Below are 18070 nucleotides of genomic sequence, written 5' to 3'. Positions count from 1 at the left end.
TTTTTTAGTACAAAACTTGACTAAAACGTAGTCGTCTGGCTCAGGATCCGTGTCATCAATAAGCTCATCATCTAAAAGGAAATCAGAGCCACCGCTGCTATGTGGAAGGCTGGGAAGATCATCCTCCTCTTCATCAGCGAATCGAAAAGTACAGTGTTTCTAAGTGTTGTAAGCTTTTCTGCTCTTTTCTTATTGATTGCAACTTTCTTAAGAGCAAGTTCTTCAATTTCCGCTTTTTCAGGGGTATCAGTTAGGATGCGAAAGCGTCCCCATTTTCTACCTAGAGAAGATTGGGTACGAGGTGCTGCCTTGGGATAGGGCATGATGTCTTGTGGAGAAAAATGTTTCACAGACATTATATCCGATGTTGGAGTGCAAGGTTTTAGGGCCCCAGACAACGTTGGTTCTATAGAAATTGATGTACTAGTACTAGGCGTTGGCTGTACTGGATCCAAAACTGATTCTTGTATCTCCAAGCAGTTCTGTAATGTCGTAAATGGTAATAGTTCTCCCGGGAAATTTTAGCATAAAATTGGAAGCTGCTTGGGAGTAGTAAGTCTTTAGTGGACCAAAACCCGCGCGGTCCAATGGCTGCAACTTATGAGAGGTGTACGGCGGAATTGTGAGAAATCCGATGCCGTTGTCTCTCGTATAATTTATACTCTCCAATGAGCAGTGGCTCTCATGGTTGTGCATAACAATTAAATGTTTCCGATCTAGGCTTGGCTGAGCGAAACGAACAAAGTATTCCAAAAACTTCAGAAAACCAGAGCCAGTTATCCATCCACTGGGATATCTTGTTGCATTGCTGCCAGGAGGTGCATAGCTTAAAAACCGGTCCTGCCAGTTTTTTCTGGGAAGTATCATGTAAGGAGCCATGTGACCCCCTGCAGAATTGATGCCAGCACACACCGTAACCAGTTTGCCTCGTTCTGCAGATGTAATTTTGCCCACCTGCTTCGACCCTTTCACAGCAATTATTTTAGCAGGTTTGTGTACTGTAGTGGGGCAAGTTTCATCAATATTCCATATACGTTCAGGAGGAAACTGGTACCGTGTATAAACATCTGTTAATTGATTATTAAAGAATGTACCAACTGTGTGACGATAAAAAGCTGAGCTTCGTGTCAAGCTTGTGGCTTCCGGTGTCGTTAATGACAGCGTAGGGTTTCTATCAAGAAAACCTCGGTACCAGTCGCGGCCAGCTTGCTTTGTTTTATCCCAAGCAGGAGGATATGATATCCTATTTGTTGCAGCATAGGTTTATGCCAATTTGCGCAATTGCGATACAGTAAGACCGTAATACATCTTGGACATATCTTTCGAAAACATACCAAGTTCTTTTTCCTGGTCAAGTGAAAAAACCTGGCGCACATTGTAGCCTGGGAGAGATATCATGTTTTTCTGCACAACCTCTTCAATGTCATGACATTTATTCCGAACTGCCTAGCGGATGCTTTGTAGTTTCCTCCATTTTTTACCGCATTTACAGCCGCTTTAACATTTTCTGCATCAGGTGGAACTCTTTTCGTTGCTCCTATTTTAGTTGAGTACTTACGTGGCATCTGAAAAAATAAACATGAATAAAATTAATTATATTAAACACGAGATTAAAAGAAACTCAAAGTGGGATACTTGATCGTGAGATAAAGTATCCCCCATTTAATAGGATCAACTATCCCTGCAATGACATTTTTCTAACAAGTACAAGTTTTAGATTAAAACAGTTACAATTTAAATATCATATCAATGTTTTAGTATTTAGTGCCCAAATAGTTCACCTATTTGGGCAGTATAATTATAAACTAAACGAATTAAAGTTGTTATAACTTAACTCGCACGCGTAAAATAAACTTTCAATGTCACAAAATACGATTTCTCGTATAATAATCTTGATTAAAATGCCAAGCGTCTTCTGAAGTAGCAGCCACATTTGTCAAAACAAAGTAAACAGTATGGCCTCTACCCAAGTGGGTCAACAGAATAGTAGTAGGATATCATTGGGCGCCGAATTTAAATGGGGATCAAGTATCTCACCGGGATCAACTATCCCACCTCTCCCCTAGGGATTTCGAAATAAAAATGTTCATAACTTGTTAAATACTCTGTATAGTAATGCAAAACCCATTACTATAAGAAAACGAATTAAGAGAAGAATACAAATTTGAAAAAATATATAGGGTGTTCCATTTAAAAAATTGTATGTTTGCTATACGACGTAGTTTTTAATCACCCTGTAGAATTTCTTATATTTTCCAAGTATGCAGAATATCATTGCCTACATTTTTTCTAAATAAGTCTTTTGGATATCTTGTACCTAAATGGAATTATAGACCGATGTCGCACTAAAAACTCACCCTGTATGTGTACTACATTTAACATTTTAATGCAATTTTCTTAAAACCATATTTATTTGTTAGTAAGAATTCGTGGATGTTATTATATTAAGAGCTGATCCATGTTAAACAATGCTATTGTAACAGCAGTCCCTCCCGTCGTGATATTGCATCGCAAGCCAAAAAGTCCTGAAATTTATAAAGTCCTCGTATACGCTCAAAGGATGACGTGATGTTTACCAGGAATGTGACTATCCTACTATTGATTCTACCCGACTGTACCTTGTCACTACAAGTCTGTTATCACTCTCTGTATGTTTTTTATTCTCTATATTGGGTTGTTTAATAATCTATCCTATCATTATTAAAAACGCTAGTGGTTTAATCTAATCCAAATACAAAGTAACTCGTATCCTTATCTCTTGTAGCAAATTATTGTTAATGAAAAATATTACTTGAATCACATCCGGCTTAAAAAAATTCTGTCCGTTTTCCCGCAACTTTTAATATAACGGCATGCGACAAATTGACCTAGTGAATCCAGCATTTGGTATATATAATTAGTGAGAATAGTTGATTACATCTACGTTTTCAAATGATTGCTTTCTGCCATGTTGCAAATCAGTCAGAGGCGACATAAAGTTGATAAAAATCCTAGATTGATTAAGCTATCGGCGACACGGAGTGAAATAGCGTTCATGTCTTGTAATTATGCTCACAGATTGATAGTTCTGATGACATGTCCGTAACCGATGATTAACTCTTGCAATTAAAGCTTGTAATTACGGACAAAAAATGGTTGGAAACGTTTTAGGACTTTAAAAATTGATGTGAAAGGTTGTAGAGCAGGAGTGGATTGCGGATTTTATCGCATATTTACGTCAGAGCAACGAAAAAATCTGTAAAAAGAAAAAGCTTGAGAATAATATTCGTATTATTTATTAGTTCAGGAAAATAAGCAAAAAAGTACAATGTTTGTTGTATAAAGTAGTATAGACCTTTATAACAAGAACCTATTTGTTTCCTGCAGTCGATTTTTTGGACTTATCAGTTATTAACAAATTAAGGTCAAAGTAACTCAGATATTTTAGTTTTTTATAAACGTTAATAACTTTTTTAAAAATAAATGTGTGTGTGTCTGTTAAGGCGCGTACAGACCTACAAACGCATGCGGTGAGCAGCCACGAATACACATACGTGTGCAAATGTGGACGGCGCTTTCGTAACCTCTCGCTGCATGCGTTGCTTCTCGCGAATGACTTGAGCACACAATATGCTGCGAGCCAGAGTGGTGTCGGTTTTTTCGCACACATCAAAGAAACATACGTGTGCGTTCGCGCTCAGTTTAGACGGATAGCGTGGGGATTTGTTGCATTTGCAAGACAAGTTCGGATTTATTGAGTTTTATTCATTTTATTGATTGATGTGTAAAATGTAGTGGTCAAATGAACAATGTTTGCAATTAATAGATTTGTATAAAGAAAACTCTATATTCTGGGATCCAAAAAATACGTTTTATTATTCAAAAACAAAAAAAGAAGGTGCATGGGAGTCGATTTCAAGAAATCTTGATATAGATTCAGCAGTGATGAAGAAAAAAATGAGCAGAAATTGTCCAGTATTAGATTCTAACGCCAAATCTACTAGTAAATCGGACTTCATTTGTAGGGTTCTTCTTTTAAATAAATGCGTCGTCCACCATCGCCTATTTTTCCTTTGTTTTTTCTTTTTTAACGAACTAATAACCACAAACGCGGCACTAACCATAAGCAGACATTTTTTCACGAATGGATGGTGCGCCTTGAGCACGCATACATATGCGGTGATTTCTAATTTCAACGAATGCTCTGAGTGCGAATGGTTTGGGTACGCACGCATATGCGTGGCTTCTCACCGCATGCGTGTGCTAGTCTGTACGCGCCTTTAGTCACAGATTTTTATTTGTTATTTTTTTAGCATATTTAAAAAAATTATATCTATCACTGTTGGAAATACTCTAAACCAATTGGAAAACATACTTTTTCTTGTTGTAGACTGTAATATAATTGGCCTATATATCTCTCGTTAATTTTGCATTCCAGGAAAATATGATCCAAATCTAATAGAAACATTATCATAAAAGCAAACTGGTGAATTCACTATTAATAATTTACGCAGATATGTCGCATATTTTTCGTGTTGAGTTTTTAATCCCACAACAGTAGAAATATCTTGCTTTGGGAGGTTATATTTAAATGTATATATATATATATATATATATATATATATATATATATATATTAATGATTCTATCACACTATTTAATTTTCTTATCTCAGGGTTATACTCGTACTTCAATATCTATGCTTTACATATGATAGGTAAGGTCCAAAGAATACCGGAATAATAAAAAATTATATGATACGACATTATATATTGAAATAAATTTCACACTCAAATATCTTCAATAAAATATCTCATATAATGATTATCAAAATTTTATTCTACGTACGTGAACCTTCAAAAATTAATGGTATATACAATATAAATTAAAATTTCAAATCAAAATTGTTGTTCTATATCTCCTGATCAAAATATTCCTATCTTTTCTAGAGCAATTGTTAAAAAATGTGTTGTTAATAAAGAAAAACTGACGAATGGTAAAACTATCTCTGTGATGATGAGTTGTCTAAATCCTTGTTCCTTGTAGCCTACACTATCTATTCTTAGCAGTCCCCTAGGTAATCAGCAATCTTACAACAAATTATTGCGAGCCTATCGTCTTTAATGATCTACTTCAAAAGCACTTATCTTTCAAATGATGCTAGCCTCTTCTCCTCTCGATAAACTGAATCTCTCGTTCCGGCCTGAACAGTGACTCTTGGAATATAAGTAGAAAAATATAACTTACAATATTTTACTGGATCAGCTTCCTTCAGATACACTTACTCCACGAAAACTCACAAACATTCACTTCTACTGCTGACTACCTCTGGAGAAACACCAGAGAACAACGACTGTTCGCCTTGAACACCTTGAAAAAACTGATTATCTTTTCTCCCTCAAAAATCTAGCTAAACTCTCATTCCTACATACCTATCACACTTTTTTAAACCTCCTCCAATCAGAGTTCGTCACACTTATCCCCATCTACCGTTTAGATAACAAACAACAATTTTACCTACAATTATAAATTTCCTAAAAACTATTAACATGCTAATCGGTTTCTACAAATTCTTAAGAACTAACGGAGAATTATATTTTCTAAATATTTCTATTATATTGTCTTATTCACTGTATATCGACGTACACGTCTATTTGGAAAACCCGCTCGCATTGTTCACGATTTCACTAAGCTCACTCACGTCACTCAAATATATTTTACAAAGAAAATAATTTATGCATATCTTTAAATTTTGTTTACTACAGGTAATCCAGGATAATGGACTTTCATTTCTTCGAAATATCTTTTATTTTGTACTTTGAAATATATTAAAAGCAAACCAATATTATTTTTAATTTTACATATCTTAACAATATATATATTCAGGTGGCGAAGGGAGTTTTTTTGATGCAAAGAAAAATGTAAATTTTTTGACATGTTTGAAATATTGTTCCATTGTTTTTCCATATTTTATATATTCTACCTTTATTTATTCCATCATATATAAGTCATTTATTCCATCACTCGATAAAATCTGAGTTAGGATCTCACCCTTTGTTATTCCATCTTGGCCAAAAGGTCCACTTTCTTATTACCTATTATACCGGCAGGTCCTTTTGCCCATATAAATACCACTTCCTTCTTCTTCAAGTGCCGTCTCCATCAATGGAGGTTAGCGGTTATGGTGGCAAACGTTTGTCTATCTTCAGCTGTTCTTAAGAGTTCCTCAAATCCAAGTCCTGTCCAGTTTCTGATATTACGTAACCAGGACAATTTTTTTCTTCCAATTCCTCGCTTTCCTTCTATTTTGCCTTTTATTATCAACTGAGGGATGTAGTATTTCTCGTTGCGCAACAAATGCCCTAAATAACTGGTTTTTCTTCTTTTGACTGTTCTCAATAGTTCTTTTTCTAAATTGAGTCTAGCTAGTACTTCTTCATTTGTTTTTCGTGCTGTCCAAGGAATTTTTAAAATTCTACGGTACACCCACATTTCAAATGCCTCGATTCTATTCAGGCTCTTTATTTTTAAAGTCCATGTTTCGACTCCGTAGAGAAGAACAGACCAGATAAAACATTTTACAAGTTTTAATCTCAATTTAATATTTATATGTGTATCGCAGAATAGAACGCGCATCTTAAAGAAACTATCCCTAGCTTGAGCAATTCTCGCTTTACTTTCTTGTTCTGGGTCCAGCTTGCAATTAATCCAACAGCCAAGGTATTTGTATTGGTTTACCTGTTCTAAAATATTCCCATTTATTTTTATAGGTAAGGGGATATTCTGTTTTCTTTGGATCACCATTACTTTTGTTTTTTTTTCGTTGATCTTCATTCCAAACTCTCGACAAGCATCCTTAAGGTGGTCTATAACCCTCTGTAAGTTTGTGTCTGTATCAGCCAGTAGGACAGTGTCATTTGCATATCTTATGCTAGATATTGGTTCTCCATTAATTTTTATTCCTGTGGAAAGGTTTTCCAAGGCTTGCTTGAATAGTAGTTCCGAGTAAAGATTGAACAGCATAGGGGATAGTATGCATCCTTGCCTTACTCCTTTATTTATACTAATATTTCTAGATGTATGATCGTCGATCCTAATCTTGGCACTCTGCCTCCAATATAAGTTCTTAATTAATCGGAGATCTTTGCTATCCAAGTTGATGCTCTGCAAGGAATTTAACATTTTATTATGGTTTACGCGATCAAATGCCTTTTCAAAGTCTACAAAACATAGAAAGACATCCTTTTGTTGGTCGTAACACTTCTGCAGCAGTACTTGTAATGAAAACAAGGCCTCTCTGGTCCCCATTCCGGCTCTGAATCCAAATTGATCGTATCCAACTTCTTTTTCACACCTTTTGTATACCCTATTGTGAAGTATTTTTAATAGAATTTTAAGCATTTGGCTCATAAGACTTATTAATCTAAAATCTGCGCATCTCCTGGAGTTAGCTTGTTTTGGAATGGGAATAAAAATAGATTCTAACCATTCCTCTGGTATTTCCCCAGTATCGTAGATTGTATTAAACAAAATTACTAACAAATCAATGTTATTACTTTCGATCAATTTAAGTATTTCAGGATAAACTTCATCAGGTCCAGGGCTTAGTTTTACCAGTTTACCACTTCCACTTTAGACAAATTATTTTTGATATTATATAAAATTGTAGATTTATGTGAACTGAAATCTGTGTTTTTATTTGCAGATATCGCAGATCTGGAGTCTGTTATTATCACAGCTTTTTAATATTTCTTTCTTGAATCCATTCTAGAGCTTTTGGTGGCTATACATAAGTTCAGCTGTAAAGATGCTACTAACATTAAATAATTTTTAATTATTGTATTTGTGGGTATTTTGCATATACATAGCACATCCTACTCCTGTTTGATTTTTAGAACCGTCTGTGCAAATTACCGTGTAATCCACAAAGTCGCTCAGTATAGATTTTACTAAAATATTGTTTAATTGATTTGATTCTGCATATTTAGGAATTATGATTCTTGATTTTTTTTATCAAAGTTTGGTAAGGAAATTTATAAATTGGTAGTAATTTATTTTTCTGTAAATCTGTATAATTCCTGGTTCCAATAAATGCAGCTGTAAGTGACAGTGATTTTTTTATTTTCCAATATTTATTGGTTAAGTTTTCAGTGTTTAATAATGCCAGGTTTGTTAAAAGGTCCGACTTAGTGCTTCTCATCTTTATACAGTATTTTGTGCTAATAGTTGTCTACGTAATTCTAATGGGGTTTCATTACACGCTGCTAGCATAACGTTTGTTTGAGTTGATACCATTGCACTTTAACATATTCTTAAGTATTTTTGTTGTACGCTGATCCATATTACCAATACCCTTGGTCCACGACTGACCGAATATATGCATTATAGAACAATAAAGCTGTTTTTGGGGTCAGCAGCCCATTTTCTGTTCGTAATGCAACTTAGTATCTTTATTCTTTTTTCAAACTTACCTTTGATGAGTTGAATATGTTTAGTCTACAGAAGTTTATTATATATAATCCCTAGATACATATACTGATTCACCACTGGTATAAATAGTACGCCCACTCGAGGCTTTGATCCCCAGTGCGCGCAACCTATGCCTGGTGAAACACATATCGGATTTTTCCGTGAACATTGTCATATTATTTTTATTTTTAGATTGTATAATAATTTCAACTATATACCACAACGACCGTAGTCGTCGTAGGTTTTTTGGGTAGAGTCTTATATACAAATGTCATCTGCATATTGTAAACATTTAATGTTTTAGTCAAACAAACTGTGAATACTTGCAGAATATAAGTTAAATAATATTGGACTTAGTATTGAACCCTGTGACAGACCTTGATTTACAACTCTTGGTTCATGTAGAATATTTCTATGATCTTTTAACGATACTGTTATGTTCTATAGATTTAATATACACTCAGATGTAAAAAAACGCAACGGATAAAATTTTGGTCAATTCAAAGTATTTCAGTTTTTTTTTTATTTTTAGCTGTATTTTGATGATTTTTTTAACACACTGTGTAAAAATTTATAAATTTTAATTTAGTATCGTGAGTTTTTTAATAAAATTCTGTATTTGACTTATTATACAGGGTTAATCGAAAGGTGGTTTTTTATCATAACTTTGAAACATCCTGTGGAATAATTCCGTTAGCGGATTTTGGTAAAACCTTGTTTTACGACAAGGGATGCCATATCGACATCCCAAAAGCACTGTATTTAAATAATGATTAAAACAACGACATGATCTTGGTTTTAATGAACAAATATAACAATAACAAAACATGAAAAAAACAACTTAAATGTAACTTAATCTAAATTCGCAAATAACAAAGAAAAACTACTAAAAAATAATGTAAACTTTGTATTGCCTCCTCTAGCCTCTATAACTGCTTGTACACGTTGGCTCATGCTGTCTATGAGGTTCCGAATATCATCTTGCTGGATGTTTTGCCATTCCTCTTCCAGAGCCAAGCGAAGTTCGTTAATTGAGCCTGGTGCGACTTCGCGACCTCTATTTCTACCAAGCATATCTCAAACGTGCTCTATTGTGTTCAGATCTGGCGAACACGCTGGCCAGTTCATTTTATTAATACCAACTTCCTCTAAATATTGCGTGACACACATTGCATAGTGGGGTCCGCACATTATCTTGCATTAATAGAAAATCATCGCCGATATATTGAGAAAAGGGTACTACGTGATTCGATAAAATTTCCTTAATATACCGGTGTGCAGTCAATAAATACCAATACAGTGTGCGCCTCTCGGGATATTCCTGCCCATATCATCACCGAACCCCCTCCATGGCTAACGCGGGGACTGAAAGCGCACTCCATAAATCTCTCTCCAGTTCGATACCTTACTCGTTCTCTCCCATCTGATGAGTGAAGACAGTATCTCGACTCATCCGTAAAAAGAACATTACTCCATTGTCCTAAATTCCAATGTAAATGTTCCCTGGAAAATTATAGGCTAGCCACTCTGTGCCCTGGAAGTAATTTGGGCCCAGTTGCTGGTCTGCGACTTTGCAAACCAAATTCATGTAATCTTCGACGAACTGTAAATACACTTACATTATTGCCTCGAACCTCTTGAAGCTGATTTCTTGTTTGCTCCGCTGTTAAATGACGATCCCGCAAAGCGTTGACTCGTATAAAATGATCGTCTAAAGCGCTAGTTTTGCGCTTCCTGCGACTTCCCGCTTTACGTTTGTTTGTTTCAGTTCGTATAAAACGTTCCACTACCCTTTGGATGGTAGAGCGATGAGTGTGTAGTACTCTAGCCACATATTCATAATTTCGATTATCTTCAACCAGAGCAACGGCTTTCACACAATCTTCGACACTAAGAACCATGATCAATCATAGGTAAACAAAATGTAAGTGTCAATATGACATAATGATAACAGACACCGAAGCCACCTCGTCGTATTACAAAATAATTCCAAAATAATCATAATTAAAAAAGTCCTAAATTGTGGGTGACAAATTCATTTGGCTCTAAAAAATGAACCAAGGCATATTTTGACATGAAACAAAAAAAAAAACAATGCTTAGAAGACATGGTGCAACCGAAAAATATGGTTTTACGAAAATTGTTTCAAAGTTAGGATAATAAAACCACGTTTTAATTAACCCGTACAATAAGTCAAACATAAATGTTTATCAAAAAACTGACTATAACAAATTAAAATTCATAAATTTATACACACTGTGCTAAAAAATCATCAAAATACATTAAAAATAAAAAAATTTAAATACTTTGAATTTGACCAAAATTTTCCCCGTTGTGTTTTTTTGGATCTGAGTGTATTATTACAAAAATTAACTTAGAATCTTTATATTACATGGAATGTTGAGGCTTGTGATGCTGAAAATATAATCAAAATTTCAAAGGTCAAGGTTAAAATCCAAAATTAATTTTTTTTGCAACAATAAAGTCAGAAAATAATGAAATTACAGTAATTTTAAGGATAGCTTATGAAAGAAGAAGATTTATATATCAATTTTATGTAAAAAATGAAAAAAAACAATTTGGAATATTAGACTAAGTTGGTCCCTTTTATTTAATAATTCACAGCAGCTTTTTTTATAACACTTAAGAGATCTCTTTAGCATCATTTGAAAGAATATACTATAAAGTTTTAATGTGCTAAATTTAAAAAATATTGCCTTTTTTTTTCTTTACTGGCCTAATGTTTACCGTCGAATACTTCACTTGATGATATCTTTAAATCTGGTGCCGATAAAATCAATATTTTGCGTTTTGTTTCAGATACTTCCTGGGAGCTTCCGCCGACAAACTAACTTGCACGGCGAAAGTTCCGAGCGACGCTGAATTTTGGCACGTCCATTTGGCCGCGAGGCCGCAGATGAATCTGAGATCAGTCGGCAGGAAACGTTTCGCTCATCTCTCAGAGAATCTCGACGAGATTTATGTTGATGCCAACGTTCCTTGGGGCGAAGATACTCTCTTCACGCTCGAATTCCGGTTAGACGAATCCGGGAAGTATGCCATTCATACCTGCAATAATAAGTACCTCTCAATGAACGGTAAGTTATTGTTTTTTTAGATATGTGTCTTATAAAGCTTCTAATTTTTCTTCCAAATGCTTTGTGCATTTTTTCGTTTTCGTTTTCTACTGTTTTATTAACAAAAGTATTCAATTTTCAGTTCTTTCCTGGTGTGCTTTCTTATATTATTTATTATACCAGTCCTCTTTGCAGTTTTTTCACCACTTTGCACCCCTTTTTTTTCAAAATTTTCCAGCTAATGTAAACAATATTTATTTTTTCTTTCTTTTTTAATTTTTCCCGAAAATTCTATTTTATTTTTCTACTCGCAAAAGTTTTAGTTTTATATTTCCGGTTTTCTTTCTATTTCTTTAAATATTTCTTTGATTGTAATAGGTCAAAACACAATTGATTGTAATAAGAATTATTGTATTATATATTTGTTATAACGTTTCGACTTCTAGTCCGAAAATCCTTTTCAAGTGTATTTTCTAAAAATTAAAAAATTATTATATTTAAATTGTAAACCAATTTGACAGTTGATTTACTTGGCTCTGACTTTATAGACAAGTAGGCATATTTTTAGCAAAATTCTGAGAAGCACGACTGTCTTTAATTCATCAGGCCGTAATATTAGATGTGGCAACACTGTCGAGCTGTCAAATAGAGAGTCTATTTGAGCAAAGAATATAGACGCATGCCAGAATGCGTCTACATTCTTTGGTCCTAGTAACAAAGTCGGCAATCTCCATCATTTTGACTTTTGAGTAAAACACAAAACAGTGATATGACTTTATTTTAGGTGATATCAAAACAAATATAGTTTAATTTATAAGACAATGGCAAATGACAGCAAATAGTCAAGAAACTTATTTTTAAATTGAAAAAAAATATGGAGAATGCCGGTTTTGATACTACAATTCCGCAAGAAAATAATAAAAGGTTTTTATGTTACCTTGGAAAGTTTTACAGATAATTTTATTTATGATAGCTCATAAAAATAAAACAACATTTTGTTTTCAAAATTTAAGAAACAATATATTATATATTATACTAAAATTGAAGGAAGTTCTTCAAAAAACTCACAAGTTGCTTCCTCTATTATCACTTCAGTATCTGGATCTGTATCAGCACTTCCTTCCTGAACTGCTAGCTGCTCTAGTTGATTATTATATGGTTCTCCAAGTATTTCCAACGTGCTTGGTGAGAAGTTTATCAACATTTTTAAGCTTAAGTGAATTTACTTTTTGCAGACCACTTTCTATAATAACAAGGTCAATCAGTGGCGCACCCAGAATTTGTCTTAGGGGGGGTTTTAAAATTTTTTTATACTGCCTCCATTTTGAGTCCCTAAATTTTTGGTTTTAGTTTAATTTAAAATACTAAAGATAGCAGTGCCAAAGATTCAGGTATCTATTATCCTGCCTACCAACTAAAACCACCCTCTCTTACTTGTACGCAGTTGACTGTCGCACGTATCGTACTCCGAAAGTGAGGTGCCCACTGTAAGGCTGACGAAATTTTTGGAACACTCCCTTCTCTTTTCTAGATCTTATCTATTATTCTGACTCTATTTTCTTGTGACATTTTTAAGTAATTACTATTTTAATGGGAACAAGCCACAATTGAAGGTTAAAATAAGGTTATTGACGTTTGACATTAATCCAACTTGTAAATACAATACATTTTGAACACGGTTATCGTCGTATTTTCGTTCTCCTCCGTCAATCCTCCCGGTCCAAGGCATGCTCCTCCTCCAAACCTCTCGATTCCATCACTCTTCTAATTCCTTCATTTCATGAGCGTCGAGGTCTACCTCTTTTTTTTCTTCCAGGGGGCTTCCATGTGTGAAGTTTTTGGGGCCAACGTTCGTCAGGCATTTTCAATAGATGCCCAAACCATTTTGAACCTCTTCTTTCTATTCTGTGAATGACCGTTTCTGTAGCATTCATGTTATTTCTTACAGATTCGTTGGTTTTCCTTTCCTGCCTTGATGTTCTAGAACTTCTTCTCAAATAATCCATCTCAACTGCCAACAATCTTCTCTTGAGGTCTGCATTAATTGTCCATACTTCAGAGCCATAACAAAGAACTGATTCAACCATGGTTTACCCTATTCTTTTTTTGTTCCTTTTGGAAATGTTGTGATCCCACCATAAGGAGTTCAGACATTTCCCATTTCTCCCAAGCCGTTCTTAGCAATGAGTGGACCTAAATATTTAAATTTTTCCACTTGTTTGATTTGCACGTCCTCGTCTATCAACACTTCAAACCTTGCATCTGAATTGATAATTAAGTAAATATTTTGTTTTCTTCATGCTGACTTGTAACCCCCATTTTAAATATTCTCTCTATAGACGCTTTATCATAAATTCTAGATCATAAGAACCTTGAGCTAGGACTTGGTCATACGCAAAGTTCAGGGAGAACAGTACGTCATTTCCTATGGGGATTCCCATTCCCTGGCAGTGGTTTTTCCAATTTTGGAGGGCTGCCTCAATATATAAATTAAACAGTAAGGGTGACATACTGCATCCTTGTTTTAGTCCTTTAGTTACTTTTATTAGCTCTGATAGTCCATATCCGACTTTTAGGTAAGTAGTGTTATACCTGAATACTTCTGTGATTATTCCTAAAACTTATGGACTAATGTCGAGTTTTTGTTAAGCTTGCCACAATTTAAGTCTTCGAACTGCATTATACGTCTTTTCTAGGTCGATGAAGGCTAGATGTACTTCGGTACTAACCGCTATTCTTTTTTCTATTAATTGTTGGAGTATAAACAAGTTATCAGTGCAAGATCAAAGATCAAAAATTCAAACGTCAATAAACTTATTTTAACCTTCAATTGCGACTTATTCCCATTAAAATAGTAATTAGATCTGATCTCTGTCGTTAGCCCGGTTGGTGTTTCTCTTCGTCTTCTTTCTTTTTAATGACTGCTCGAGTGTATTTTTCAGCCATTTTCAACACATTCCAATTAGCGTAGTGTTCTTATTTTGGTCACTGCAGCCATCTTCGATTACTAATGGTGGTTACTTCAGAGTGAAAATCAATTTTGTTAAGCCTGTCAAAAGCGACGGAAGAAATTTCGTTGAAACCTTTTCCAAATTCGTCCTCTGTCCAATAATACGAAAATACACTTTTATAAATAAGCTTTGATTAGAAGGTTCCTTGAACTATGGTAAAATTATACGAATACAGTTGCCCAAGATGAAAATAGTCCGCAAAGACCGGTCCACAGATTTAACATAAGAGCAAAAGAATTTAATATGACAATTTCATCTCAGGAAATTAAAACAATAGTAGTCAGCAAAGAACCAACCAGATGTAAAATAAAAATTGATGGCATCAGTATTGAACAAGTAATGGAAATAAAATACCTGGGAATTACACTGTCTAGCTATGGAGACCTGGACAAAGAAGTGAGAGATCAAGTACAAAAAGCAAATAGACTGGGAGAATGTCTTAATAACACTATATGGAGAAACAGTCACATTAACGCTGACATGAAATCAAGAATTTGTAAAGCCAGTGTAAGATCAATAATGACTTATGCCTCAGAAACAAGACCCAACACAGCCACAACGCAAAGGCTACTGGAAACGGAAGTGATGAGAGTACTGAGAAGAATTATAGGACATAGGCTGAGAGATCGAAAGAGAAGTGAAGACATTAGACGAAAATGTAACGTACAGTGTATAAATTAATGGAGACAAAATATAAAAAAAAGAATGGAATAACCACATAAGCAGAATGTAGGAGACACGTGTCGTCAAAATAGCATGACATAAGTGCGTGCCCTCCAAGTAAAAACCTGGCAGGACCCTGGGCTACCTGGCCTTTCGGCATACGCCCGTTAGTGAAACCTCTGCCCCTACGAGTCCGACACCAAAGTGAAGGTGCCACGGGGCGCGCACCAAAGACGTCCCGTGGGTCCCCCCGTGGGGGTACCCCGTAGGGTTACCACGACACGTCTAGTACACGCGACCCGCGGGGGCTCCACCTTCCCCGTAGTACCTGTGTTGTGAGTACCTTGCCTACCCGTTACTCCCACACTACGGGCGGGTAGGTTCGGCAGGCGGAGGAATTTCCACCTCACACGTAGACAGGTCGCCGCCGAGGATCTCTCCTCTACCACTCTTGAATCTCCCGGTGGGTACGTGCCGGGACACCTACACCACTCGCAGGAGCGGTATATCCACACCCCTCCTGACCGAGGTCAGGAGAGGTATTTACGGGCCCAGCTCGTTCAACCTTACCAGGCTCTTTTGGAATGGGAGTAGAGTGGTCCCACGAGTAGTCTCGTCTCGGATACTAGGAATGTAGACCGGTGACCGTGTCGCCGAAGCGACCGTGTGCGTTTCTACCAACCCGACACCTCAAACGACGGCTCTCCACCTCCCTATTCCTACCCATTAGTCGCCTCTTACGACAGGCAGGGCTTTCTGACCCCGGCCGTATTCTTATCTCCGCGAGCCGGACGGAGCGTCAAAATAGCAGGAGATAAGTCACCAATCGGCAGAAGAAGTATCGGACGACCGCGCAAAAGATTAAGTCACAAGCTTTCATAGAGGTATTAATCCGCCAATGAACAAGACAGTTGCCTAGAGTAGTAGATACTTTAGTTGGGGACCTTAGGTTTTTTTGACAATCGAAAAATCACCTGGTGACTCTTTAAGCAACTCAAAATATGCATTAGCCCTTAGCCTATGAATTTTTCTTTCAACAATAAATTTTGTCTTCTCTTCTTCATCTATAGATCTTTCAATTTTTTCTCCAAACTCAATGCGTAGGGAACACCACGTACGGGGAATAGTAAAGCTAAGGTTATACTTAGTATTAAAAATCATTCTAAAGGATGATGGTTTTACTCTCTCTTCTAAAGAACACTGATTAACATACATTTGGTACATATTTTGTATTGACAAATCGGAAGAAAGATAGCGCGTACGTGTGGAAGAGCCACAGTAATGCGATTCAATATTTTTAAAAGTATTAATACATTTTTGAACTGATTCTTGTTTTCCTTTAAAATTTGCAGTTTTTTTGTCACCCCCTCTTTTTTTCCGTAGCTGCTTTTCCTGTTTTTACATGATTTCATAATGTATATGAGGCGATGTTTCGTAATATTTAAAGTATAATAATATTTATATATAATAATATTTTCGTAATATTTAGTATATCTAAAAAAGCTTTTTGACACACTGAAATATTTTTCATTACACTAGAGTTTTTTCGACGGCGACTTGTAGGTAGTTGAATTGTACATAATTTTAGAATAAAGGAATCTTGTCTAATCTTGTCCATAGCTGTATAAAACATAGCATCCTTAGCATTGTTAGAGAAGAACATTGATAAGCCTTCCTTTTGTTACCGCAAGTAGGGAATTGTGGTAACTGTGATGAAGAGTACCTGAAAAGATAACATTTTTCAAAAAATATTTGTAAGACTGACCTTATAAAATGAACAGTAGCTTGAACAAATCATTATTTTTTTTTGATAACATGTAAAATAATTTTAATAATAAAATAAATCAAAAAAATTATCTGAATAAAATCTAAATTCGGATCTACTCTTAAACCTAATGTTTCGAGTAAAAGCTACAGCTAAAATTTTAAGAACGTACAATCATTTTTTTCCGCACATTTTGCCGCCATGTGGATGGATTGTGAATTCGTTTACGAGCTTTGTTGTTTTCAACAAGAATTGTAATAGTTTCCATTTTAAAATACTAACAAAATAAAAATAAAACAAACAGATTGGCGCCTTGGTTGAAAAGAATTTACGAGAAATTATAACGACTCCAGCCGACTCCTATCACATGTTGCAAAGAGGGCATTGCCGACTTTGATTCTAAACCGTTCATGGAGATTGCCGTGTTTGAGTCTTAGGCTAAATGTATATGCTAGTTTATAGGGAGAAAATGCCGTTTTTGATTCTTATTCTCTTTATTTTTCTATAATGTTTTAAAATACGAATAATTTTATGTAACTAACTTCATTTTGGTAAAAAGTGAAGATTGTCGACTTTGTTACTAGGACCCTCATTTATAGATATAATAGTGGACCTATATTTGAATAAATTAACACAAAATCTTATTTTTCTTTACTTAGATAATGGATACAGTGGTTAGTACACAAAGTACACTAATTATAAATGTGGTGTAATAAAAATATTTTAAAAGAAAATGTAGGCAATCAAGATTAAACTCATATGAAAGAAATGTCTTGGGCACTTTGAAATTTAGATATTTTTCTTTTTTGGTGCACTTTTCTTTATTATCACATTTGTCTTTGGTTTGGCTTTTATCATATTGCATTTTATTTCTCATATATTTACCTTTATCAACAAACCAGTGAATTTTTATCGTTTATTATGTTACATTAATTATGTTACATGAGAAATAAACCTATAAAACAAACTATTGTGATCAGCAGAATAAATATATAAACACAAGCAGGTACAGTATTGTGCGAATAAATGGAATCATTGTGACATTTTCAATATTCACAGTTGGCAACACAGTCTACACATTTACAACTGACCAAGCATTGAAAACA

General features: G+C 35.0%; 1 protein-coding gene across 1 annotated transcript in view; it reads left to right on the top strand.

The window, feature by feature from the left end:
• The window catches only part of sn (fascin domain-containing protein singed), a 156227-nt gene that overhangs the window by 63214 nt on the left and 74943 nt on the right, over window positions 1–18070 (top strand). Inside the window, exon 4 of the mRNA XM_072539981.1 lies at window positions 11269–11546. Within this exon, the coding sequence (XP_072396082.1) occupies window positions 11269–11546 (278 nt within the window). The remainder of the gene's footprint in view (window positions 1–11268; window positions 11547–18070) is intronic.

Source organism: Diabrotica undecimpunctata, chromosome 8 (genome assembly GCF_040954645.1).
Source record: "Diabrotica undecimpunctata isolate CICGRU chromosome 8, icDiaUnde3, whole genome shotgun sequence".
In the NCBI taxonomy this organism is placed as follows: Eukaryota; Metazoa; Arthropoda; class Insecta; order Coleoptera; family Chrysomelidae; genus Diabrotica; species Diabrotica undecimpunctata.
The sequence above is the reverse complement of the archived record's forward strand: the minus strand, read 5'-3'. Positions and strand labels throughout refer to the sequence as shown.